Source organism: Maniola hyperantus, unplaced genomic scaffold (assembly GCF_902806685.2).
Source record: "Maniola hyperantus unplaced genomic scaffold, iAphHyp1.2, whole genome shotgun sequence".
NCBI classification, from domain to species: domain Eukaryota; kingdom Metazoa; phylum Arthropoda; class Insecta; order Lepidoptera; family Nymphalidae; genus Maniola; species Maniola hyperantus.
In genome coordinates this window covers 6,160-33,322 of record NW_027188995.1, presented here as the reverse complement: position 1 = coordinate 33,322, position 27,163 = coordinate 6,160, and the positions used below count along the sequence as shown (strand labels likewise).

Sequence of the window (27,163 nt, the reverse complement as noted above, 5' to 3'; positions counted from 1 at the left end):
CATTGTTGGTGCCTACTGACTAGCTTGTTACCTAGAGGGTAGCTAAGTAGCGAGAAAGTCAAATATGTGATATTAGGACCGTGAATTTATCTCCTCCTTGAAATTTTCAGAGTCATTTGCGTTTACCCAAATTTAATATCACTCGCTTTATCGGTGAAGGCAAACATCGTGAAGAAACCTGCAAGCCACTATGTTCTCAAAGGTGTGTAAAGTCTGCCAATCCGCACTCGGCCAGCGTGGTGGACTATGGTCAAATCCTTCTCATACTGAAAGGAGACCCGTGCTCTGTAGTGAGCCGGCGATGAGTTGATCATGATGATAGCTAATTATTGGCAGGGCGCGGAGGTGAGGGTGGAGGTGCCGGTGGGAGGAGGGGAGGACTCCGACTCCTTCGTCACAATACCAATGACGCAGGTAACGCTAATACATACTTTTTTTGGGTTCCGTACTCGAAGGATGCCAACGAGACCCTATTACTAATACTCCGCTGTCCGTCCGTCCGTCCGTCCGTCCGTCTGTCAATCAGCGGGCTGTATCTTGTGAACTAATATAATAGATGAGTTTTTTCCTCAAATGTTCACAGAATATGTATTTATTTTGCCGCTATAACAGCAAATACTAAACATGTCACAATTTATTACCGCCATGAAAATTAAAAAAAAATTTAAAAAGTGTTACTTTTTGTGCGATGCGACGATGGTACGGAACCCTTCCTGTGCGAGTCCGCCTAGTCACTAGGATAGTATAGTATAGTATAGTATAGTATAGTATAGTATAGTATAGTATAGTATAGTATAGTATAGTATAGTATAGTATAGTATAGTATAGTATAGTATAGTATAGTATAGTATAGTATAATATAAAGTGCGACCTCAGGTGCAACGGATAATGACGTTGTCTACATCATTCCCTGCAGCCAGAGCGGCCGTGTTCCACCAAGCTCAGCCAGCTGCCAACTGTCGAGCAGATGTTCGCGCAGGACGACTGCAAGAGGGCACTGCAAAAAGGTGACGACAATATTCAAAAGTGTCTGTCTGTCTGTCCGCTGGCTTTCCACGGCCTATCTGACTAACAATTTTTGACGTACTTTGGTATAAAGATAGCTTGCATCCTAGGAAAGGACAAAGGTTACTTTTTGTTCCGGAAAATCAGTTTCTTAAAAACCCAAATGCACATGGCTGAAGTCACTAGCATCATCCGGTCGGTACTTCGGGACAGCTGGGCGCTGGCATTCTGGAGACGCAACGGGCAAAGGATCATCCGGTCGGTACTTCGGGACAGCTGGGCGCTGGCATTCTGGAGACGCAACGGGCAAAGGATCATCCGGTCGGTACTTCGGGACAGCTGGGCGCTGGCATTCTGGAGACGCAACGGGCAAAGGATCATCCGGTCGGTACTTCGGGACAGCTGGGCGCTGGCATTCTGGAGACGCAACGGGCAAAGGATCATCCGGTCGGTACTTCGGGACAGCTGGGCGCTGGCATTCTGGAGACGCAACGGGCAAAGGATCATCCGGTCGGTACTTCGGGACAGCTGGGCGCTGGCATTCTGGAGACGCAACGGGCAAAGGATCATCCGGTCGGTACTTCGGGACAGCTGGGCGCTGGCATTCTGGAGACGCAACGGGCAAAGGATCATCCGGTCGGTACTTCGGGACAGCTGGGCGCTGGCATTCTGGAGACGCAACGGGCAAAGGATCATCCAGGAACAGGTAGAGTTTCCGCGGGATTTTAATAACCTAAATCCATGCAGACGAACTCGCGAGCATGAACTAATTTTCTAAACATATAAAAGAGTTGTGATGACTGACTAACTGACTGGAATCTAGCAACGCACAGCCTTAACTGCTAGGGATAGAAACTTAAGTGACAGTATATACCTTTTACGACGTAGACACACTAATATGGATTCATGGATATTCCCCAAAGGGAAGTAAATCTGATGATGCAAATATTCGCCATTTTTCATGTAGGATATATTTATAAAAATTATAGTATTTGAATATTAAAAATAACACGTGTTTCAGGGCTTTTTGAGATTCCTTCCCCTCACTGAGTTTTTTAACCTAATAAACCGATAGACATTGGGGTCCCAAGGTGCTACAATGGGGACCTCACCACGGAAAAGACAGTTTTAAAGACCTATTAGTAGGAGGACAGACGTCTTCAAACGAGTCTGCGGGACCCACTGGATGGCCTGTGTCCAGCCGTGGACGTCTATCGGTTGACGATGATGGTGACTGCGCATTAGAGTCGACTCAACCGAAGCCGGGACGGGACAGCTAGTATTCTCTGGGTTGGTTATAGCCAGACTCAGATATGCGTCAAAGTGACGAGTTCTCTCAATACAGTGCGAGGTATGTTGTGTTGAAGTAATGGAATACTGTAGCAGGTAGTTGTGTTGTGCGCAGAGCACATCTGTCACTGCCACTGCGAGAGGACGCACGCCCCTCCTCCCGCGCCGGGGCTCCCCGCAGAGGAGCGCGGGAAGAGCTCGTCTGTACCCATTTGTAAGCTAAACGTTACATTGTATTTTGTTGAGTCTCTCGTCGGTCAATAGTAACCCGCGTTCCCACTTGTCGTTTGTCGCAAGTAGCTTGATGTTCCAGTGGCAGTACTAGCTGTACATTTGGACACAAAATCGGCTTCCGACAAGTGTGAATAGCTTCATATAAAATGTTCCGCCGCTGGAACATCCAACAAACGACAAACGACAAGTGGGAACGGGGGTAAGGAGCATGGCTAGCTTATTTATCGGATGTAACAGTTGCGAGCCATGGTAGCCAAGTGGTTAGGACGTCCGCCTCCTATTCAGCAGGTCGGGGGTTCGATCCCAGGCATGCAGGCAGGCGGAGTTATGTGCGTTTTAAACAATTATCACTTGCTTTAACGGTGAAAGGAAACATCGTGGGAAAACCTGCATACCTGAGAGTTCTTCATAATGTTCTCAAAGGTATGTGAAGTCTGCCAATCCGCACTTGGCCAGCGTGGTTGGTCTGCAGATTGGCAGACTTCGCACACTTGGGACTTTCGATTGGACTGGTATGGACTATGACCCATGTCATTTCGGAAGGAGGCCTGTGAGAAATAGTGGGGCGATGTGATGACGGGTTGATTATGATATTGATGACAGTTTCGAATCCCTCTAGCGTGTCGCTGACGTGACCTCAAAGTTTTCACTTATTCCAAAATCGCCCAACGCGCCAAGAAGTTTCACTTCAAAAGGATTATTAGCTACATTATTTCTGTGGTAGTGGTCTTGCCCCCGGCACTCACGCGCGTGTGCCCCTGCGCGGGGCTCCCGAGGCCGGTCCTGCCCCAACACAGCGAGCCCTACTGCCTGCAGTTCCGGGACTTGCCCATCAGAACCGGTTGGTAACTAGACTATACAGTAATGCGATAACTAACGACACGCAGGTTGGCCCTTCTTTTTTAAGTCTTTTAAAATTCCCGTAGAAGCTCTATTATTTATCGAAATTTCCCGTAGAAGCTTTTTGATTTTTTGTGGCTTAAGCCTGCTTAGAAAACACCTATTTTCCACTCGTCTTTTGAAGGTTTCAATATTGTAGCTGGCGGGGAATACGGAAGCTGGGAGGGCATTCCATGTTCTAGCAGTGCGTATTAGAAACGCTTCGCAGGAGTCCGTGGGATTTCAACTATGTGCAGCCGATTACGGCGCCACGTGGCCCGACAGTACAATGGCGAGCAAATAACCTGATCAAATAGTTCCTCAGCACACTCCGAAATACATCCTGTAGAATATCGACTTTACTCAAATCTTGAAAGTGAAAGTTTTTTGACCTGGTTCCTCCTTTACCTTTATATTATGTTACCACAAAGCATCGTCAAAGTCTGCACATAGTTGACATTTTACGGACACGTACAAAGCAATTCGCCTCTTCGTTTCTAATTCGAACCGTTGGGATGTAGAACGCCCTTGCGGCACCAGATTTTCCCTTCAATTTTAATATAGGTATCTTCAAGTCAAGAGTGAACAGGCATCTTCTAGGCAAGCGCACTCCATCTTAGGCTGCATCATTACTTGCCACCAAGTCAGATTGCAACTAATGCTGATCTATAGATTTGAACACACAGTGAGGTCCCGTACGCTGGTGCTGCGCAACGTGTCGCGCGTCGACGCGCGCTGGCGCGCTGCCGTGCGGCGCTGGCCTCGCGCGCACGCCAGGACTATCGATACAGGTATACAATCCGCTCGGAGGCAGTTCCTCATGTCAGCCCGTCCCTCTCCGCGGCTGGACGGAGGCCTTCCAGTTTGCAGATACCAATGATAGGCACAAGTACAGAGCAAATCCATTTTATTGCATGATAGCAGATCCACCGAGCACGGAATCCCTCGTGTGCGAATCCGACTCACACGTGGCCGGTTTGTATCCTTCTCCAGTGCTTCCCGTGCACCAATGACTTCCTCCCTCCAAGCTCTCTGCGTCATAAGGCTCGGTCACGCCTCGATTCCTCATTGTCTTATTATATTCTTTAGTGAGGCGTCATTCCCCCTCTGTTTACTGAAGAAATGATATCACAGTTATTGGTATGTGTGTTGTTTGCGAGCTCAGTATTGTATTTATATTTCCCGGTTAGTGAAAGATTGATACAGCTAAATATTAATTTGAGGAAAGCCAAGATATTATTGTAACTTACATATTGTTGGATTCTCAAGTTTGTAGATCGTCATTCAAGCTAAATGTTGATAAAGCCCACAGTCCCGGTGGCAAGGGCAACATCTAACTAGACGCGGAGTCGCTGCAAACAGGCCGAAAGACATAATACGTATAATGAAAGTCAAAGTCTGTGCAAGAGATCTGTGTGAGCTACCTACAGAGTACAGAGTACAGAGTACAGAACTGTAGGTGTGTGTCGCTTGATGAAGGTTTATCGACGTCGTTTGGGGGTTACAATAATACTTGTTCTTTCTTATTATTTTAATTATTTTTGTCGGCGCCCTTTTATATTTGGCACTGCATGGAAATATCTATGGTTTAGCGCACATAGTTTAGTTAAAAATACTTACTTGACGTGCTGCTGTATTACGACGAGCAAACGAGCAAGCGGGTCACCTGGAGAGATTACCACTGCCCAAGAACATTAGCAGCATCCGAGGACCGCCAATGCGTTGCCGGTTTTTTATGAATAAAGGGGAAATTGGTCTTCAGCTCACAGCCGGAATGCGTGGGATGGTTCACCTGACCTGCTGGCACTGGTGGCACTGGTGGCACTGGTGGCACTGGTGGCACTGGTGGCACTGGTGGCACTGGTGGCACTGGTGGCACTGGTGGCCGGCGGACTCGGGGTCCAATCCTTCCACGAAGCACACATACCGTACAGAGTATACCGTGCGGGATTCAACACAGCGAACCAGAAATGGGACTGAGAGCGTCAGAGCCTCGTTAGCTAATTGGCAGTGTGCATCACGAGCAGGTGAAGAGATAGCGAGCAAACGAACAGGCGAGTCAGCTGATGTTAAGTGATTACCGCCGCCCATGAACATTTGCAGCACCAGAGGAACCGCCGATGCGTTGCCGGTCTTTCAGGAATTTGTTGTATGTGTGCAGAGCAATGGGCGGGCGACGTGCACGCGTCGGGCGCGGTGCTGCAGTGCGCGCCGCGCGGCGGCGTGCTGGGCGCGCGCGGACGCGCTGCTCTCGTGGTGTCCGCGTACGCCGACTGCTGGGGGCTGTACCGCGACCAGCTGCTGATACAGGTGCACCCACAGCTGTATACACTCAGGTCATCAGTGCCAAGTGCCAACATTACAGTTTGTATCGCGGATCTTCGTACAGTAGGTATGCTTCTATGTAACATCGAATTCGTTTCGTCAAGTTGGCTAAACTCTAGCGCCTGGATCTTTATTAAGTATCAATTCAGCAGTACCTTTAACCTAATAAATAAAATGTACGATCCCCACAAGCCCAAACAGATTACGCAATCGGGGAGGGAACGGCCCGCATGCCCCCCGCACGGCCCCCGCGCTGGCCCGGTGCGTCCCCCGCATCATACAGCGATTGCCGTCTCGCCCCGTCGCGGACGAGGCTAACTCGTTGTGCCGCCCTTCTAAGTTGTAATGTACGTGTTGAACTTCTAAGTTGTAATGTACGTGTTGAACTTCTAAGTTGTAATGTACGTGTTGAACTTCTAAGTTGTAATGTACGTGTTGAACTTCTAAGTTGTAATGTACGTGTTGAACTTCTAAGTTGTAATGTACGTGTTGAACTTCTAAGTTGTAATGTACGTGTTGAACTTCTAAGTTGTAATGTACGTGTTGAACTTCCTTCCGTTAGGTTTGATGATCAATGTTTTTGAGTGTTTCCCAACAGTAATAGTACCTAGTATGGAAATTGTTTGAAAACTACCAACGCAGCCCAGCGCAGTGAACTCGCACTCAACTGAATATCGACCGAGCTTATTTTACTAGCCTATGCCCGCGACTTCGTCCGTGTGGACTACACTCAAACCCCTATTTCACCCCCAGGGGTTGAATTTTCAAAAATCTTTTCTTAGCGGATGCCTACGTCATAATAGCTATCTGCATGCCAAATTTCAGCCCGATTCGTCCTGTAGTTTGAGCTGTGCGTTGATAGATCAGTCAGTCAGTCACCTTTTCTTTTTAATATTTAGATTTATTCACACATACGACTCATTCATTCGATAATAAATAAATAATAAAAAGCCGTTTATTCCCATACTCCTTAATGCATTATAGTTCACAATGATGTTAGTTTCGTTAATTACAATATATTTCTGTATTCTTAAATTGCTAAGTTGTTAGTAGGTATTGTTAGTTAGTAGATAGGTACAGAGTTTGTCTTATATGCATATAACAAAAACAAAAAATAAAATGTAAAATAAAAACGTATGTTATGAGATATGGGCCCCTTCTCGGGTAAAGGCCTCCTCCAACTTCTTCCATTTCTCTCTCTTCTTGCCGAGATCCAGCCAGTTTTTCCCTGCTGTTTTTATGATGTCATCAGTCCACCGTTTGTTTGGCCTTCCAACATCCCTTTTGCCTTCCGGTCCTGTCCACCGTGTGGTTTGGATTGTCCACCTTTTATCTGAGTAGCGTGAGATGTGTCCAGCCCATTGCCACTTAAGTGTCAAAGCTTGTTTTAATGCGTCCGTTACTTTCGTTTTTTGTCGAATTACATCACTTTTTATTTTGTGTATTTTTCTAATTTTAAGTATGCTGCGCTCTATTGCTCTTTGGGTGGTTCTAATTTTTTGCTTTGTCTTACATGTGAACACCCAAGTTTGGCATCCGTAGAGCAAACATGGCAAGAGACAAGTATCAATCACTACTTTTTTTAAGCTTAAACTATAATTTCCTTTTAAGATCTCTTTAAGTGCCCAAAATTTCTTCCAAGTTAAATTTATTCTCCTTTCAATTTCTTCTTCGTTGCTTGACTTGTTAAATGATACTTGTTTGCCTAAATAGATGTAGTTATTTACGTAATCTATGTTGTTACCATTCACGAAAATTGGAATTTTGTGACTATTGGTCATTATTTTTGTTTTCGTTCCATTCATTTCTAAACCTATTTTGGAGCTTTCTTGATCTAGTGAGTGGATCATTTCTTTTAACTCTCCAGGTGTTTCAGCTAATAGAACAATGTCGTCTGCGAATTTTAGATGATTAAGATAAGTACCATTTATTTTCGATATTCGAACCTCGAATTCGACCATTCGATAATATCGATATTATTTTATTGAAGTTTAATATTACAATAAGAAGTGATGTCCGCGTGTTTTTATCGCTCTGTTTATTGCTGACAGCAGCATCAGCATCAGCAATAAAACGTTATATATAATCAGTTCGCGAGTCTAACTCTTTATGACAATTTTATAGCTCATGGCGTTCGATGACGTCAGTCGATAGCATTAACAGTTACATTAAGATGGAAACATACTTTTGAATCGAGCCTCAAGGGAAGAGTTTCCCATACGGCACATTTTGGCGCATCGCTGGACATAGAAGATCTACTATAATTGGATTGATTTGTCTTGGCCCGTGGTCTTGGCGCGTCCAATTCACAAGTGTGCCTCCACCTTTATTCTGGAACTGAATGTACCTACAGTAAATGTTAGAGATGGCGGGAAAGCACGTTTGGATCGTAATGTCCGTCTTTATGCCGTTTGGGGGGAGGGGAGGGGAGGGGGCGGAAATTGGGGCTTTTTGTAGTAAGGTTTTGTAGTTGTCAAGCATTCCAACAACACTTAGTTATTTATTTATTTTATAATTAATTAATTATTTATAAATAGGATTTAGAGCGGTATAAGCGAGACAGATAATCTATATTTTGTATCTAAAATTATAAAAGGAAAAGGTGACTGACTGACTGACTGACTGATCTATCAACGCACAGCTCAAACTACTGGACAAATCGAGCTGAAATTTGGCATAAAGATAGCTGTTAGGTATATGACTGTGGAATTAGGTTTTCTTAAATCCCGTGGGAACTCTTTGATTTTCCGGGATAAAAGTAGCCTAAGTCACTCTCCAGGTCTTTATCTATACCCATACAAAAAAATCACGTCAATCCGTTGCACCGTTGCGACGTGATCAAAGGACAAACCAACAAACAAACACACTTTCGCATTTATAATAAGGGTACTGATTATAGCTACAGATATATTTATACCTAGGTAGGTACTTGATTTTGGCAGTCGGCCAGGGCGTGCCGTTTGGCACAGGATCTAGATTGTGGCTTCATTTGGCTTCGACTAATTGAAGATCATAACAGTAATATAAGAAACACTTTGATTAAACCTACTAGAGTACAATTTAAACTCGACTTTTTCTTTCAAAGTAGCTCTTTTCTGATCTGCTTTATGCCTAGCCTAGTACTTAGTCGGTACTAAAATAACTCGTAAAATCTTGTTTTTTTAATTTTATTAGCGAGTTCCAACGAACGGAAAGCTTATCGGGGACCAATCTAGTCGATCTACACAACTGTTGTGTGAACATTCGACACGTTTTTGTTATCTGTTCCTTGTGTGTGTGTGATCGATCGAAGCTGTGCTAGCCTAGTGGTTAGGAAGTCCGCCTTCTAATCGGCGGTCGGCCGTTCGATCCCGGGCACGCACTTGACGTGCGCCGAATAACAGACTCTCAGTGAGTCTGTTATTCAGCGTTAGACACTGTTTGACATTTATTTTTAATCCATTGAAGGTTTTTACGAAAAATGTTTTTTTATCACTCATTGAAGCAGCAATATAAAAGCAATCAACCTGTGAAATGAGCTCAGTGGCGATCATTCAAAGTGAGCGCATCCCGCCGCAGGTGGAGGGCTTGTCGCCGCTGGTGCTGGACGTGTGGCTGCAGGCGGTGGGCGCGCCGCTGCAGCTCCCGCTGGGCGCCGCCCAGCCGCCCACGCTCTGGTAACATAAGAGACCCCCGCAGGTGGAGGGCTTGTCGCCGCTGGTGCTGGACGTGTGGCTGCAGGCGGTGGGCGCGCCGCTGCAGCTCCCGCTGGGCGCCGCCCAGCCGCCCACGCTCTGGTAACATAAGAGACCCCCGCAGGTGGAGGGCTTGTCGCCGCTGGTGCTGGACGTGTGGCTGCAGGCGGTGGGCGCGCCGCTGCAGCTCCCGCTGGGCGCCGCCCAGCCGCCCACGCTCTGGTAACATAAGAGACCCCCGCAGGTGGAGGGCTTGTCGCCGCTGGTGCTGGACGTGTGGCTGCAGGCGGTGGGCGCGCCGCTGCAGCTCCCGCTGGGCGCCGCCCAGCCGCCCACGCTCTGGTAACATAAGAGACCCCCGCAGGTGGAGGGCTTGTCGCCGCTGGTGCTGGACGTGTGGCTGCAGGCGGTGGGCGCGCCGCTGCAGCTCCCGCTGGGCGCCGCCCAGCCGCCCACGCTCTGGTAACATAAGAGACCCCCGCAGGTGGAGGGCTTGTCGCCGCTGGTGCTGGACGTGTGGCTGCAGGCGGTGGGCGCGCCGCTGCAGCTCCCGCTGGGCGCCGCCCAGCCGCCCACGCTCTGGTAACATAAGAGACCCCCGCAGGTGGAGGGCTTGTCGCCGCTGGTGCTGGACGTGTGGCTGCAGGCGGTGGGCGCGCCGCTGCAGCTCCCGCTGGGCGCCGCCCAGCCGCCCACGCTCTGGTAACATAAGAGACCCCCGCAGGTGGAGGGCTTGTCGCCGCTGGTGCTGGACGTGTGGCTGCAGGCGGTGGGCGCGCCGCTGCAGCTCCCGCTGGGCGCCGCCCAGCCGCCCACGCTCTGGTAACATAAGAGACCCCCGCAGGTGGAGGGCTTGTCGCCGCTGGTGCTGGACGTGTGGCTGCAGGCGGTGGGCGCGCCGCTGCAGCTCCCGCTGGGCGCCGCCCAGCCGCCCACGCTCTGGTAACATAAGAGACCCCCGCAGGTGGAGGGCTTGTCGCCGCTGGTGCTGGACGTGTGGCTGCAGGCGGTGGGCGCGCCGCTGCAGCTCCCGCTGGGCGCCGCCCAGCCGCCCACGCTCTGGTAACATAAGAGACCCCCGCAGGTGGAGGGCTTGTCGCCGCTGGTGCTGGACGTGTGGCTGCAGGCGGTGGGCGCGCCGCTGCAGCTCCCGCTGGGCGCCGCCCAGCCGCCCACGCTCTGGTAACATAAGAGACCCCCGCAGGTGGAGGGCTTGTCGCCGCTGGTGCTGGACGTGTGGCTGCAGGCGGTGGGCGCGCCGCTGCAGCTCCCGCTGGGCGCCGCCCAGCCGCCCACGCTCTGGTAACATAAGAGACCCCCGCAGGTGGAGGGCTTGTCGCCGCTGGTGCTGGACGTGTGGCTGCAGGCGGTGGGCGCGCCGCTGCAGCTCCCGCTGGGCGCCGCCCAGCCGCCCACGCTCTGGTAACATAAGAGACCCCCGCAGGTGGAGGGCTTGTCGCCGCTGGTGCTGGACGTGTGGCTGCAGGCGGTGGGCGCGCCGCTGCAGCTCCCGCTGGGCGCCGCCCAGCCGCCCACGCTCTGGTAACATAAGAGACCCCCGCAGGTGGAGGGCTTGTCGCCGCTGGTGCTGGACGTGTGGCTGCAGGCGGTGGGCGCGCCGCTGCAGCTCCCGCTGGGCGCCGCCCAGCCGCCCACGCTCTGGTAACATAAGAGACCCCCGCAGGTGGAGGGCTTGTCGCCGCTGGTGCTGGACGTGTGGCTGCAGGCGGTGGGCGCGCCGCTGCAGCTCCCGCTGGGCGCCGCCCAGCCGCCCACGCTCTGGTAACATAAGAGACCCCCGCAGGTGGAGGGCTTGTCGCCGCTGGTGCTGGACGTGTGGCTGCAGGCGGTGGGCGCGCCGCTGCAGCTCCCGCTGGGCGCCGCCCAGCCGCCCACGCTCTGGTAACATAAGAGACCCCCGCAGGTGGAGGGCTTGTCGCCGCTGGTGCTGGACGTGTGGCTGCAGGCGGTGGGCGCGCCGCTGCAGCTCCCGCTGGGCGCCGCCCAGCCGCCCACGCTCTGGTAACATAAGAGACCCCCGCAGGTGGAGGGCTTGTCGCCGCTGGTGCTGGACGTGTGGCTGCAGGCGGTGGGCGCGCCGCTGCAGCTCCCGCTGGGCGCCGCCCAGCCGCCCACGCTCTGGTAACATAAGAGACCCCCGCAGGTGGAGGGCTTGTCGCCGCTGGTGCTGGACGTGTGGCTGCAGGCGGTGGGCGCGCCGCTGCAGCTCCCGCTGGGCGCCGCCCAGCCGCCCACGCTCTGGTAACATAAGAGACCCCCGCAGGTGGAGGGCTTGTCGCCGCTGGTGCTGGACGTGTGGCTGCAGGCGGTGGGCGCGCCGCTGCAGCTCCCGCTGGGCGCCGCCCAGCCGCCCACGCTCTGGTAACAACAGATCATGCTGACGTGACCAATCGTCCCGCTTTCAGGCAGTCTGTCCCGGTGTCCCCAGCGAGGCCGACATAGTCCCGCTTTCAGGCAGTCTGTCCCGGTGTCCCCAGCGAGGCCGACATAGTCCCGCTTTCAGGCAGTCTGTCCCGGTGTCCCCAGCGAGGCCGACATAGTCCCGCTTTCAGGCAGTCTGTCCCGGTGTCCCCAGCGAGGCCGACATAGTCCCGCTTTCAGGCAGTCTGTCCCGGTGTCCCCAGCGAGGCCGACATAGTCCCGCTTTCAGGCAGTCTGTCCCGGTGTCCCCAGCGAGGCCGACATAGTCCCGCTTTCAGGCAGTCTGTCCCGGTGTCCCCAGCGAGGCCGACATAGTCCCGCTTTCAGGCAGTCTGTCCCGGTGTCCCCAGCGAGGCCGACATAGTCCCGCTTTCAGGCAGTCTGTCCCGGTGTCCCCAGCGAGGCCGACATAGTCCCGCTTTCAGGCAGTCTGTCCCGGTGTCCCCAGCGAGGCCGACATAGTCCCGCTTTCAGGCAGTCTGTCCCGGTGTCCCCAGCGAGGCCGACATAGTCCCGCTTTTGCAAACTGACCAAACGATAATTTAAAATGTACTTTTCCCGCTCGAAATGCGTGGTACGGCGCGAATGGGTTCGAAACTAGTCGAGCCAGCGTCGACTAAACTCGTGAGTAAAGCCGGGCGTGACACATCTGTAATGGGAATCACTCACGATAGTTTAAACGCTAAAATAATCCTCAAGTGTCTATCTTCTATAGATATATAAAAATTTACTTTACTGTTAAAAACTTACAGCAAATTGACACCAACTTCCTCATCAAGTTTCACCCAAGCGACGCCGGGCAGATAAGCTAGTTTTATTACAAAGCATTGTGTAACGTGTAAAATTAAACTTCTCGTGTGTCATTTTAACTTCTTGGGACAAATTTCATGTAAAAAGTACGTTTTTGGTCCTTATTGTAAATGTAAACCGTCCTTATGACATGACTGTTGACCCATAGAACTAAAATGGTGCGTGAGGAGTCATTTTGTACGGACTATATTAAATTCATTTCCACAAATGACTTTCCGACTTTCCTGAGGCGAAGCGTAGGAATCGCGAGCCCGTTACGGTTTCTAGTTTGTGTATCGTATATATTATTATTACGTATAAATTGCCGATTGTTTGTTTATTGAGTGTTTTGTGTCCAGGATGTCGTACTCGGACCCGGATCGTGTCGTGCGCGTCACGAACACGTCCCGCGCCGGCCTCGCCACCGACGTGTACCTGCTGAGAGAGCACGGTGAGCAGCCAAAGTCAAAGTCAAATTATTTATTCAAAATAGGTAATAAATTACTCTTTTTGATGGTCATATGTTGGATTTCGATATAGTGGTGATAATAATATAATACGCAAACTTAAAACTAAAGCTACGAGGGTTCCAAACGCGCCCAGGTCTGAGAAGAGCCCACAACAAACTCAGCCGGGTATTCTTTTTATTATAAAAACTTATAGATTTTCCAATAAATGAATTACTAAGTTTACTTAGCCTGGAGGTGGGCGTCACAAGTTTATTTTTATTTCTAGTGTTTACATTATGCTGCATACAGTAACACGCGAACGACGAACGCAAGTGTCATGTCAACTTCATAAATAACCAATACACAGTGAAACGTAATGACTATAATCTAGCTATAAGTATAATTCGTACAAAATGAGATCTCACTCGCCATTTTAACTCTGTGTCAACTGTCACGTTGAAAGTACGGTTCACCTTTAAAATAAAGACTTCAATCGTACTTTTTGACATGACAGGTGACACAATATGGAGTCAATATGGCGAGTCAGTTCTCATTTTGTACGTACTATAAGTACCTACTTAGTTTGGTGCTATATCAACTGTGTCTTGATTTCCAAGTTTCTGTAGATTTCCTTCTACGCAATCTATTCGTCTTTTTCTGGCTCTTGTTGGACGTAGTGGGTGTAAGTAGTTTCCATACTCCAACATTCACTAGGCAGGCGTTTGATCTGTCGTCTTAGTAGATGGCAAATTATCTGTTACTTGACTTGAGCGGCGACGGCTACTGACTGCCATCGTCGCTGCCATCATTTTAATGTTAGTTTTTCCTCCTCCCTCTAGTTAGAAATGGAGCTGTTTTCGGAAAGATAATTTCTTAAGCTTAATATTATGCTAGAGAGTAGGTACTGTTAGGAGAAGTAATGAATTCCCTAACTTTGCGGAATTCACCACGTCACCACCACGCTCACAAAGCGCACGGCGCAATGAGTCACCACGTCACCACCACGCTCACAAAGCGCACGGCGCAATGAGTCACCACGTCACCACCACGCTCACAAAGCGCACGGCGCAATGAGTCACCACGTCACCACCACGCTCACAAAGCGCACGGCGCAATGAGTCACCACGTCACCACCACGCTCACAAAGCGCACGGCGCAATGAGTCACCACGTCACCACCACGCTCACAAAGCGCACGGCGCAATGAGTCACCACGTCACCACCACGCTCACAAAGCGCACGGCGCAATGAGTCACCACGTCACCACCACGCTCACAAAGCGCACGGCGCAATGAGTCACCACGTCACCACCACGCTCACAAAGCGCACGGCGCAATGAGTCACCACGTCACCACCACGCTCACAAAGCGCACGGCGCAATGAGTCACCACGTCACCACCACGCTCACAAAGCGCACGGCGCAATGAGTCACCACGTCACCACCACGCTCACGAATGTGTAGCGAGGTTGCAATAAATCATAATTACCTGAATTTACAAGATGAAACAGCTGAAATCCACAGAACTGGCACAATCCGTCTTCATCATTTATGTTATATATCTGGGTACGAACTAAAATGTTATTTGTTATCTGTGGTTGCAAATTCTGTCTATAAAAATTTGTCTGTGACATAGAAAATAAATTTGTAATGTTTTCACAATTTGGCCCATATTTTAAGTATAGAATCATAAAGAAATATTGAATATAACGGTTATATAACGAGATTATTGTTTAATTCACAACCATCGGGATCACAATATAAACCTACCCACATGTTGATCATGGCGTGTACTGTGTGGGTTTATTTAATTCACAACCATCGGGATCACAATATAAACCTACCCACATGTTGATCATGGCGTGTACTGTGTGTACTGTGTGGGTTTATTTAATTCACAACCATCGGGATCACAATATAAACCTACCCACATGTTGATCATGGCGTGTACTGTGTGGGTTTATTTAATTCACAACCATCGGGATCACAATATAAACCTACCCACATGTTGATCATGGCGTGTACTGTGTGTACTGTGTGGGTTTATTTAATCAATGAGGCGAAACTTGAAATCAATTTCTTTATCGAGTCATATTATATGCGGATGTGTTTGGGACCCACTATTTTCCAAGAAGCCCCTTAAGTTTCTTGAACAATAAGATCGTGGGTATGTAATGTTGTAAGTATTGTATTAATGGAAAAGGTCACGACCCGCAGCAGTGAGAAATACGACGCAGAGAGATAGAGATGTTGATTTTATTTCATTCTGTTCAGCGATTAGCTAAAAACTTATAGATACCAATACCTACTAACTTCTAATACTGTTTGACTTCGTTAGGATGAGAAGATTGGTATGCGATTCAGCCTCATTAGTTAACTACCCTATTAAAGATCTTAATAAATAAAAGAATACCCTACTAGTTCTTTGTGAGCTTCTTTTAAGTTCTGGGCGCGTCGAGAACCCTCGTAGCTTATTGAAGTGTGCGCGGCCGAAAGTGATAAACATCGGCCTTTAGAATGACATTTCATGTTTGTAGAGCGTTGACTCTGTCACTCATACCCATATGACGTTTTGTCGGTCTCAGCGACCGAGACAGTGCTCTATAATTAATGTGCTATCTCCTTCTAAAGATCGATGTTCAACACCTTTGGCCGCGTACTGTACTTAGCTATTCGACTTTGACTGTGAACTAGGAAAGTAATCGCAACCACTGGAACTTTGCCTGTGAACTAGGAAAGTAATCGCAACCACTGGAACTTTGCCTGTGAACTAGGAAAGTAATCGCAACCACTGGAACTTTGACTGTGAACTAGGAAAGTAATCGCAACCACTGGAACTTTGCCTGTGAACTAGGAAAGTAATCGCAACCACTGGAACTTTGACTGTGAACTAGGAAAGTAATCGCAACCACTGGAACTTTGACTGTGAACTAGGAAAGTAATCGCAACCACTGGAACTTTGCCTGTGAACTAGGAAAGTAATCGCAACCACTGGAACTTTGACTGTGAACTAGGAAAGTAATCGCAACCACTGGAACTTTGACTGTGAACTAGGAAAGTAATCGCAACCACTGGAACTTTGCCTGTGAACTAGGAAAGTAATCGCAACCACTGGAACTTTGCCTGTGAACTAGGAAAGTAATCGCAACCACTGGAACTTTGCCTGTGAACTAGGAAAGTAATCGCAACCACTGGAACTTTGCCTGTGAACTAGGAAAGTAATCGCAACCACTGGAACTTTGCCTGTGAACTAGGAAAGTAATCGCAACCACTGGAACTTTGCCTGTGAACTAGGAAAGTAATCGCAACCACTGGAACTTTGCCTGTGAACTAGGAAAGTAATCTCAACCACTGGAACTTTGCCTGTGAACTAGGAAAGTAATCGCAACCACTGGAACTTTGCCTGTGAACTAGGAAAGTAATCTCAACCACTGGAACGACTAAGTAAGTAGATATATTCCGAGTGCGCTTCTCGGACACGGACGTCGGACAGTTACAAAGTCGCGTCATTATTTTCAACGACAAACATTGGGGAAAAGATGCCACCTCTTGAAGTAGTTTTATTTCAGTTAATGATATTCTGTGTACAAGCAACCATATTACCTTTGTAGAACACGCACAAGACGCACTGCCGTTCCGAGTTTACCTGCGGCTCTTCGACGCGCCTCCTCCGGTCTGTCCGTGCGTTTCTGCTTTTGAACGTTAGTAAATAGTTTAACAATAGTTTTGACTTCCATACTTATTGCAGTCCGAGACATGGTCGCTAGCTATGGACCTCAAAGGAAGGCTCAGAGTCGCTCAGCGGGCGATGGAGAGAGCTATGTGCGGAGTTTCTCTACGTGATCAATGAGGAAATGAGGAGATCCGTAGGAGAACTAGAGGAACCGACATAGCTCAACGGGTTGCGAAGCTGAAGTGGCAATGGGCAGGGCACATAGTTCGTACAACTGATAGACTTTGAGGTCTTAAGGTGCTGGAATGGCGACCTCGCACCGGAAGACGCAGCTTTGGGAGAGACAATTGCTCGCAAGTATATTTCAATCAACATTTAATGTAAGTGTATAATCTAACAGCGAACACACAGTGGAAGGACGAGTCAACCCTCAGCACCAGTTCCGTGTGCGACGCGGTGGACACCGACCTGGAGCTGTTCCTCGCAGCAGACCACGGCGCGCAGAGCACCGATGGTTTCTATCAAGTAACACATTGTCACAGTTGGCGTCACCATCACAGTATAGCTATTTTGCAGCACCACGACAGTATAGCTTTTCTGAATTAAGTTGTAACAAGAACAGTTTTCCACTGTATGTATGTGTGTATGTATGTGTGTATGTATGTGTGTATGTATGTGTGTATGTATGTGTGTATGTATGTGTGTATGTATGTGTGTATGTATGTGTGTATGTATCGGCAGTTTGAAACATTCTTGTCGTCATTGGTACAACAGACGACTTGCGTGTGTGTAGGTGGAGCCTCAGCAGCTGCGTGTGCGTGCGGGGGAGAGTGCGGCGCTCCGCGTGCGGCTGCGGCGGCGGCACCCGCCCGCGCCGCCGCACGTGCTGCTGCTGCGCTCCTCGCCGCGCCCCACTGCTGGGTAACTATACTCCAACAAGCTCTGACGGAACAGGTCGTGGGGAACATCGCTCACCGCACCACATAGAGGTCGTGGGGAACATCGCTCACCGCACCACATAGAGGTCGTGGGGAACATCGCTCACCGCACCACATAGAGGTCGTGGGGAACATCGCTCACCGCACCACATAGAGGTCGTGGGGAACATCGCTCACCGCACCACATAGAGGTCGTGGGGAACATCGCTCACCGCACCACATAGAGGTCGTGGGGAACATCGCTCACCGCACCACATAGAGGTCGTGGGGAACATCGCTCACCGCACCACATAGAGGTCGTGGGGAACATCGCTCACCGCACCACATAGAGGTCGTGGGGAACATCGCTCACCGCACCACATAGAGGTCGTGGGGAACATCGCTCACCGCACCACATAGAGGTCGTGGGGAACATCGCTCACCGCACCACATAGAGGTCGTGGGGAACATCGCTCACCGCACCACATAGAGGTCGTGGGGAACATCGCTCACCGCACCACATAGAGGTCGTGGGGAACATCGCTCACCGCACCACATAGAGGTCGTGGGGAACATCGCTCACCGCACCACATAGAGGTCGTGGGGAACATCGCTCACCGCACCACATAGAGGTCGTGGGGAACATCGCTCACCGCACCACATAGAGGTCGTGGGGAACATCGCTCACCGCACCACATAGAGGTCGTGGGGAACATCGCTCACCGCACCACATAGAGGTCGTGGGGAACATCGCTCACCGCACCACATAGAGGTCGTGGGGAACATCGCTCACCGCACCACATAGAGGTCGTGGGGAACATCGCTCACCGCACCACATAGAGGTCGTGGGGAACATCGCTCACCGCACCACATAGAGGTCGTGGGGAACATCGCTCACCGCACCACATAGAGGTCGTGGGGAACATCGCTCACCGCACCACATAGAGGTCGTGGGGAACATCGCTCACCGCACCACATAGAGGTCGTGGGGAACATCGCTCACCGCACCACATAGAGGTCGTGGGGAACATCGCTCACCGCACCACATAGAGGTCGTGGGGAACATCGCTCACCGCACCACATAGAGGTCGTGGGGAACATCGCTCACCGCACCACATAGAGGTCGTGGGGAACATCGCTCACCGCACCACATAGAGGTCGTGGGGAACATCGCTCACCGCACCACATAGAGGTCGTGGGGAACATCGCTCACCGCACCACATAGAGGTCGTGGGGAACATCGCTCACCGCACCACATAGAGGTCGTGGGGAACATCGCTCACCGCACCACATAGAGGTCGTGGGGAACATCGCTCACCGCACCACATAGAGGTCGTGGGGAACATCGCTCACCGCACCACATAGAGGTCGTGGGGAACATCGCTCACCGCACCACATAGAGGTCGTGGGGAACATCGCTCACCGCACCACATAGAGGTCGTGGGGAACATCGCTCACCGCACCACATAGAGGTCGTGGGAACATCGCTCACCGCACCACATAGAGGTCGTGGGGAACATCGCTCACCGCACCACATAGAGGTCGTGGGGAACATCGCTCACCGCACCACATAGAGGTCGTGGGGAACATCGCTCACCGCACCACATAGAGGTCGTGGGGAACATCGCTCACCGCACCACATAGAGGTCGTGGGGAACATCGCTCACCGCACCACATAGAGGTCGTGGGGAACATCGCTCACCGCACCACATAGAGGTCGTGGGGAACATCGCTCACCGCACCACATAGAGGTCGTGGGGAACATCGCTCACCGCACCACATAGAGGTCGTGGGGAACATCGCTCACCGCACCACATAGAGGTCGTGGGGAACATCGCTCACCGCACCACATAGAGGTCGTGGGGAACATCGCTCACCGCACCACATAGAGGTCGTGGGGAACATCGCTCACCGCACCACATAGAGGTCGTGGGGAACATCGCTCACCGCACCACATAGAGGTCGTGGGGAACATCGCTCACCGCACCACATAGAGGTCGTGACTCACTTGAGAAATAAGTTGAGGAATTTGTCGTCATGTCATAAAGTGAGAAATAAAAATTCATGACGTCTCATAAAAGCATTTTGTGTTCCACAAAATCAACAAAAGGGGAAGAAATAAAACCCCCAAAGAGTTGCGCTACGTGTTGTAAATACCAAATATTACATTGGTACAGTGCTTATGCTTATTAAGGTATGCTCACAATATGTTATATATAAGGTATGCTCACAATATGTTATATATAAGGTATGCTCACAATATGTTATATATAAGGTATGCTCACATGTTATAGCCCTCGATTTGACATAAAGGAGTCACCGGTGTGTTATTTGCATGTTATTTGTGTTTTATATTTCGCTGGTTATTTGATGATTTCTGAAACTTTTGCAATTTTACCTGAAAATTTTCTCATTGTCATCTGCTTCGTAACAGACTTCCTGGTTGAAAATGATTATGAATTCAAAATTCAGAAGGTTCAATAGCTCAGCGGTTTAGGAGCGGACAGAACTCAGAAAGGAAGGCGATTGAAACCCGGCACTTCTTCTGCTTGAGGCTTGTTGGCTTCTGCTTGAGGCTTGTTGGCTTCTGCTTGAGGCTTGTTGGCTTCTGCTTGAGGCTTGTTGGCTTCTGCTTGAGGCTTGTTGGCTTCTGCTTGAGGCTTGTTGGCTTGGTACTCAAATGGAGGAAGCAGCGGAATAACCAACTCTAAGTTATAAGATGTATGGCACAATTTAAGAAATAAACATTTTTCTTTCTTTCTTCTTTCACGCGTTGCACTATTGTCGTCCCTACTTCTAGCACAAACTTTACGCTTAGTTAAAGTGGAAAGAGGAATATTAAATGAATAAATAATTATGAAATAATTTATTTATGTATGCCGGTCCCCTGCGGCAGGCGCGGCTGGTGCCGGCCGCCGCCGCCGCTGCAGCTGCTGCGGCTGCGCCAAGCTGCGCGCCCGCCACAGCTGCAGGCGTCGTGCTGCGAGCTGCGCGTCGCGCTCTGCGCGCTGGACCTGCCCGACCACGACACACTGCGGTTTGTGTTTATGTATGCCGGTCCCCTGCGGCAGGCGCGGCTGGTGCCGGCCGCCGCCGCCGCTGCAGCTGCTGCGGCTGCGCCAAGCTGCGCGCCCGCCACAGCTGCAGGCGTCGTGCTGCGAGCTGCGCGTCGCGCTCTGCGCGCTGGACCTGCCCGACCACGACACACTGCGGTTTGTGTTTATGTATGCCGGTCCCCTGCGGCAGGCGCGGCTGGTGCCGGCCGCCGCCGCCGCTGCAGCTGCTGCGGCTGCGCCAAGCTGCGCGCCCGCCACAGCTGCAGGCGTCGTGCTGCGAGCTGCGCGTCGCGCTCTGCGCGCTGGACCTGCCCGACCACGACACACTGCGGTTTGTGTTTATGTATGCCGGTCCCCTGCGGCAGGCGCGGCTGGTGCCGGCCGCCGCCGCCGCTGCAGCTGCTGCGGCTGCGCCAAGCTGCGCGCCCGCCACAGCTGCAGGCGTCGTGCTGCGAGCTGCGCGTCGCGCTCTGCGCGCTGGTAGGTAGATCAGCTTTTCTTTCGGACGGAAGTAGGCCTGACTTTACTTGCGTCAGTATTTAAATTTGGTTTAAAATGACCACCAAACAGAACAGCTCTTTTGAGGCATTTTATCGAGGTGTTTCAAAAAACCAAGTTAGTGCCATAGATCAAAAGTTCTATTTTTATTAATACAATAAAACTTAAAGTTCTATTTTTACCTATTACATGACATTTAAACTCCACCTTAGTCTACATTAACAATTACCATCAGAATATACAAACAAAGCGTTGTATTGGAATAAAATAGTTGATCATTAAAAAACAGATCGTATGATTCCAGAACAGAGTCGAATTCTACGAAATTGGGGCAATTCGCTTTGAGAACCGATAAGCAATTCGTCAACGTAGTCCTTTGTCGGACGCTCTGCTCTGTAGTTTCCACTAATGTCTTTGAGTGTTTGAGCGCAGGTTCGCTGAACCTATGTACGTTATTGTAACAAGAGACTCCTCGATGCTCTAACGGCTTGCTTGTAATATCTATAATGGACACACTCACATTTATGCAAATAAAGAAATTAGAATTTTGTTTGAGCGGGTCATGATGTTCGAGATCGAACCTCGCGTCGGGCCAAAAAATTATTGTGTTTTTATTACCAATTTTTTTAGCAGCAGGCCGGAGTTGAGAGGTCGGCAATGTTACACGCCCGTGCCGCGGAGAGCACGACAAGCTGTAGCGCCTAATCTCTCTCCGTTCGTATCGGATTGTCGTCCCATCATCACTATTTATCTCCCGCGTATGTTATTGGTTTCCGTTGAGATTCGCTTTTGAGGTCACAAATTTACAACAAAATAATACTTCGGCAACATTGTACAAAAGACGCGTCACTTCGTTTATCCCGCGTCGCTGTACTTTCCACCTATTGTCGGACCTGGAAGGCTACAAGTTAATAATAACGTATGTTTTACAAGGGTGCGCAAGAAGTTCCGCATACAGAACTAGGCGAAGGTGCTCTGGAGGCAGGAGCCACGACCGAAGCCCCCTGGCGCGTGGAGGTGTCACGTAACGTGTGCGACGCGCACTGTGTGCGGCTGGATAGGAGCCATCAGTTCGAAGAGCTCAAGTTGAAGCTTGCCCCACGCAGTTCCATTGAGGTAATCTAAGTTTGAGAATTTGTTGGTTGGTGCTACTAACTGTAATTTGGTTGGCCACGATACCAGTGTCATACGAGACCAGTGACGTACGAGACCAGTGTCGTACGAGACCAGTGTCATAAGAAGATACGAGGAATGGAAGTTTTATTATATTATTATATATATTATTTATTCGTATGATGTTAGAAGGCGTGACGGCTGTGCTACGTCCTCGTCCACAGGGGAGACGCATGTCCGCTCCACGCGTCTGTCACTCATCACAAAGGAGACGCATGTCCGCTCCACGCGTCTGTCACTCATCACAAAGGAGACGCATGTCCGCTCCACGCGTCTGTCACTCATCACAAAGGAGACGCATGTCCGCTCCACGCGTCTGTCACTCATCACAAAGGAGACGCATGTCCGCTCCACGCGTCTGTCACTCATCACAAAGGAGACGCATGTCCGCTCCACGCGTCTGTCACTCATCACAAAGGAGACGCATGTCCGCTCCACGCGTCTGTCACTCATCACAAAGGAGACGCATGACCGCTCCACGCGTCTGTCACTCATCACAAAGGAGACGCATGTCCGCTCCACGCGTCTGTCACTCATCACAAAGGAGACGCATGTCCGCTCCACGCGTCTGTCACTCATCACAAAGGAGACGCATGACCGCTCCACGCGTCTGTCACTCATCACAAAGGAGACGCATGTCCGCTCCACGCGTCTGTCACTCATCACAAAGGAGACGCATGTCCGCTCCACGCGTCTGTCACTCATCACAAAGGAGACGCATGACCGCTCCACGCGTCTGTCACTCATCACAAAGGAGACGCATGTCCGCTCCACGCGTCTGTCACTCATCACAAAGGAGACGCATGTCCGCTCCACGCGTCTGTCACTCATCACAAAGGAGACGCATGACCGCTCCACGCGTCTGTCACTCATCACAAAGGAGACGCATGTCCGCTCCACGCGTCTGTCACTCATCACAAAGGAGACGCATGTCCGCTCCACGCGTCTGTCACTCATCACAAAGGAGACGCATGTCCGCTCCACGCGTCTGTCACTCATCACAAAGGAGACGCATGTCCGCTCCACGCGTCTGTCACTCATCACAAAGGAGACGCATGTCCGCTCCACGCGTCTGTCACTCATCACAAAGGAGACGCATGACCGCTCCACGCGTCTGTCACTCATCACAAAGGAGACGCATGTCCGCTCCACGCGTCTGTCACTCATCACAAAGGAGACGCATGACCGCTCCACGCGTCTGTCACTCATCACAAAGGAGACGCATGTCCGCTACACGCGTCTGTCACTCGTTACAGAGATGATCCCCCGCGCGGACGCATTGCTCGAAGGAATGTGCTGCTATTTCAAGCAAAGGGTTTTAGCCAAAACTCATATATTTCGTTCCAGATTTACCCTAAAATTGCGTAAGCGTGGCTATCTGTCTGTTTGTTACTTTTACACCGATTTTGATTAAAATTAAGCACAAAAGCCACTTTTACCTAGACACAAATCTTAGCACTCTGGTACCCTGGTACCCTGGTACCTTGGTACCCTGGGTAAACAACAATACCTAGGTGTTCTGAAAGTGGTTGGTTCAACAGTTGTTCGCGGAGGTGTCGCTGAAGACCGAGGACATGTGGCCGCCGCCCGGCGCCGCCTACCCGCCCCAGCTCGTCACCACTACCGCGCTCAGCTTCTACGATGACGACAACGTCTTGTTGCTGGTAAAACTATTGTTTTTTGTCTTGCCAAAAGAGAGATCATAGAGATGAACAGGTTATTTTAAAGCACAATAGGAAAGTTTCTATTAAAAGGAAAAAATCGTGAGGAAACCTGCATACCAGACCGTTTTCCATAATGTTCTCAAAGGTGCGTGAAATTTGCCAATTCGCACTTGATCAGCGTGGTATAGCATGGTCAAGGCCTTCTGGGAAGAGATCTGTTTTTAGTAGTGAATCGGAGCTGGATAGATCATGATTCATTATGTAGTTGACATCTAAACTAACTCGCATTGCTGTTCAACGTTCTGTTGCGGACCGCTCAGGCGTAGAGCGCCCTTTTGACGTGAGGGAATAGAAAGTGCAAGTGTTTTTGCAACCACTGCAAATACATTCTTATTTATATCTTCTGCGACGAAAAAATTGGTTTATGAAACCAAAATTCGATAGTAAAATTATTACTTTAAGAGAAGTCCGATCTAAACGTGCCTCTGGAGCGGTTAGATGTTCAGGCGCCGGCCGCCACCTCTCACTCAGCCGATATCTCCTGCAGTCGTTACCTCTCACCCTGGAGTTGGAGCAGCCGGTGCTGCGCGCGGAGCCGACAGCGCTGGACTTCGGCGTCGTCAGCGACGGCAGCACGAGGAAAGCCTGCTTCACCGTCTCCCACTCCAGTCGTAAGTACCATCATGATGTATTGGTTTCGATATCTCCTGCCTGCAGTCGTCACCTCTCACCCTGGAGTTGGAACAGCCAGTGCTGCGCGCGGAGCCGGCGGCGCTGGACTTCGGCGTCATCAGCGACGGCAGCACGAGGAAAGCCTACTTCACCATCTCCCACTCCAGTCGTAAGTACCAGATGTATTGGTTTCGGCGGATCGTCGCGCCACAAATATATTTCGTGATAAAGCGCTGGTCAATGCTAAGCTACAAAATTTGGAACAGCGGCGTGAAGTTGCCTCTCTATCGGTATTCTGCAGGATATTTTTGAAGAGTATCCAAGAACTGTTTTACTTGGTTCCTTCCTCACCTTTCTACTATCGTAGTGCAAGGCATCGCCAAATTCTGCACCCGTACGTAGTCGTAATTCCACGATCATGTACAAAGCTATTTGTTTTCTCGTTTCTAATTCGAACCAGTAAGGTATGGAACTGCCTTCTGGCTTCAGTTTTCCTCTCCACTTTCACCTTCAAAGGGTGAATAGACATCTTTTAATTTAAGCGTGCTCAATATTTTTGAGACGGAAAGACCATCGAAGTTGCACCATAAGGTTTTGTTTTCTACCAGTTTGATTCCCTGTTTCAGTGTTGACCCTCGAGCTGGTGACGCAGTGGAACGGTGACCAGCAGTTCCGCTTGTACCCGCCCGCGCTCTCGCTGCGTGCCTGCGGCCGCGCCCGGGTCTACGTGCAGTACACCGCCAGGTAACTGTCGACCCTCGAGCTGGTGACGCAGTGGAACGGTGACCAGCAGTTCCGCTTGTACCCGCCCGCGCTCTCGCTGCGTGCCTGCGGCCGCGCCCGGGTCTACGTGCAGTACACCGCCAGGTAACTGTCGACCCTCGAGCTGGTGACTGTAAGTGTGGTAAATTGGGCGGAATAGAAATATACCCGGATACGGAATAATCTACCACCTTACAAAGATTAGAGGAAAAAAAATAATTTTACTTACTTGATCTATCTACCTAGTAAAGAATAGAAGCTAGCCGTCGACTCCCTTGTAATGTATATGAGGTGTTATAAATGAAATTTGCTAGATGTTAGGCAAAATTGTTTTTAATGTAACTTTTACCGGGGTCGCTTAATACATAGTGATGGCTAATAATGCTTAGTTATTCTAGCTTAATGCCAAGACTTAATTTAGATACATTAGAATGCCTTAGGTAGATAGTACATAAAATCTATGTTTTAAATTTAAGATGCCATTGGCATGGAATAGACAATGACACAGTAAAATTCATAAAATTGTTTCAAAATAAAGCTCAGTAGTAAAGACAGGGTTCTTACTGTACACATACACGAAGAAGGTTCACTAAACTGTTCCAGGATACAAACATTTGCTTACTTGTAGGTGCGAAGACTGCAAGGTAGCTGGACGGCATCGGCCAAGCTCCCAAAACTCGATTTAACTTGATTCTTCACAACCGAAATGTTTCATTACAAAGATTTTCACCAAGTCTTATCCATAGAAATTAAGTTGCCAACGTGAATGTGCAAAAGAAATAAATACGAAAACCGAAAACTAAAAAACGGAAACGCAAACGGAAAACTAAAACGGAAAACCCTGTAACAAAGAAAAACAAGATTATAATTTGTGCTGTGTGAAAATTTCGACACGTGGAATTTTCCCGATCAAACACAACTCACCTATTGAACTCCTGGCCACCAATGGTTTTCAGGAGTCCACCCACAACCCATTATCCTCATTTATTTGGGAAGGTAAAATAAACTGGAACTGAAAGGGAAATCATGAAATTAGGATTTTCTCTAACCAAACCGCCATTTTGTCGAATCCACATTACTTGATTTTTCACTCACCATAATTGATGAAACATTGAAATACGTTAGGATGACTAAATTTATAACTATTGTATTTTCCCAGGCGAAGCCATGGGCGAAAAAGAGTGAGATTTTCCTGGAACGAAAAAATTCGTCTTCACATGTTGACTCCAGAAAAATTCTAAATCTCACCAATCGGTGTTGCCAGACGCAACCCGAGTGTGGCCGCTCTCATTTAGTTTGATCATGAAGCCAATTCATTTTTGAATATTTGCGGAACCTAAGGATATATTATAAGAACCGTTTTGTTAATGACTTAACAATAAACAAATGATATTATGGTTTTATTTAATTATTTTGTTTTATTTTTACGACAATTGACAACGAAGCAAACGCCATCTATTGTGGCTCGAATGAACTCTGAACATCGACCCACGCGTAGTTCTGCACCTTGATGCTAGGTGGCACCAACATACTTTGAACAAAATAGATTTTAATTAAAAGCGAAACGCTAATTAGTAGTTCAAAATTTACAACGTCACAATACTTCCCCTCCTACGAAAAGGTTCAACAGGTTGAACCACGCTGCCCTCAGCGTCATCCAACAA

General features: G+C 49.6%; 1 protein-coding gene across 1 annotated transcript; it reads left to right on the top strand.

Moving 5' to 3' along the window:
• Positions 1 to 315: 315 nt before the first annotated feature.
• On the top strand, positions 316 to 25,485 carry LOC138404639 (uncharacterized). Its single transcript, XM_069509211.1, has 14 exons — positions 316 to 414; positions 917 to 1,007; positions 3,254 to 3,370; positions 4,095 to 4,199; positions 5,570 to 5,796; positions 12,998 to 13,089; positions 17,158 to 17,282; positions 17,551 to 17,678; positions 20,571 to 21,061; positions 21,096 to 21,210; positions 22,162 to 22,344; positions 23,943 to 24,065; positions 24,613 to 24,736; positions 25,364 to 25,485. The coding sequence occupies exons 1-14, from the start codon at positions 316 to 318 to the stop codon at positions 25,483 to 25,485; spliced, it is 2,142 nt and encodes a 713-aa protein (XP_069365312.1).
• Positions 25,486 to 27,163: the final 1,678 nt, after the last annotated feature.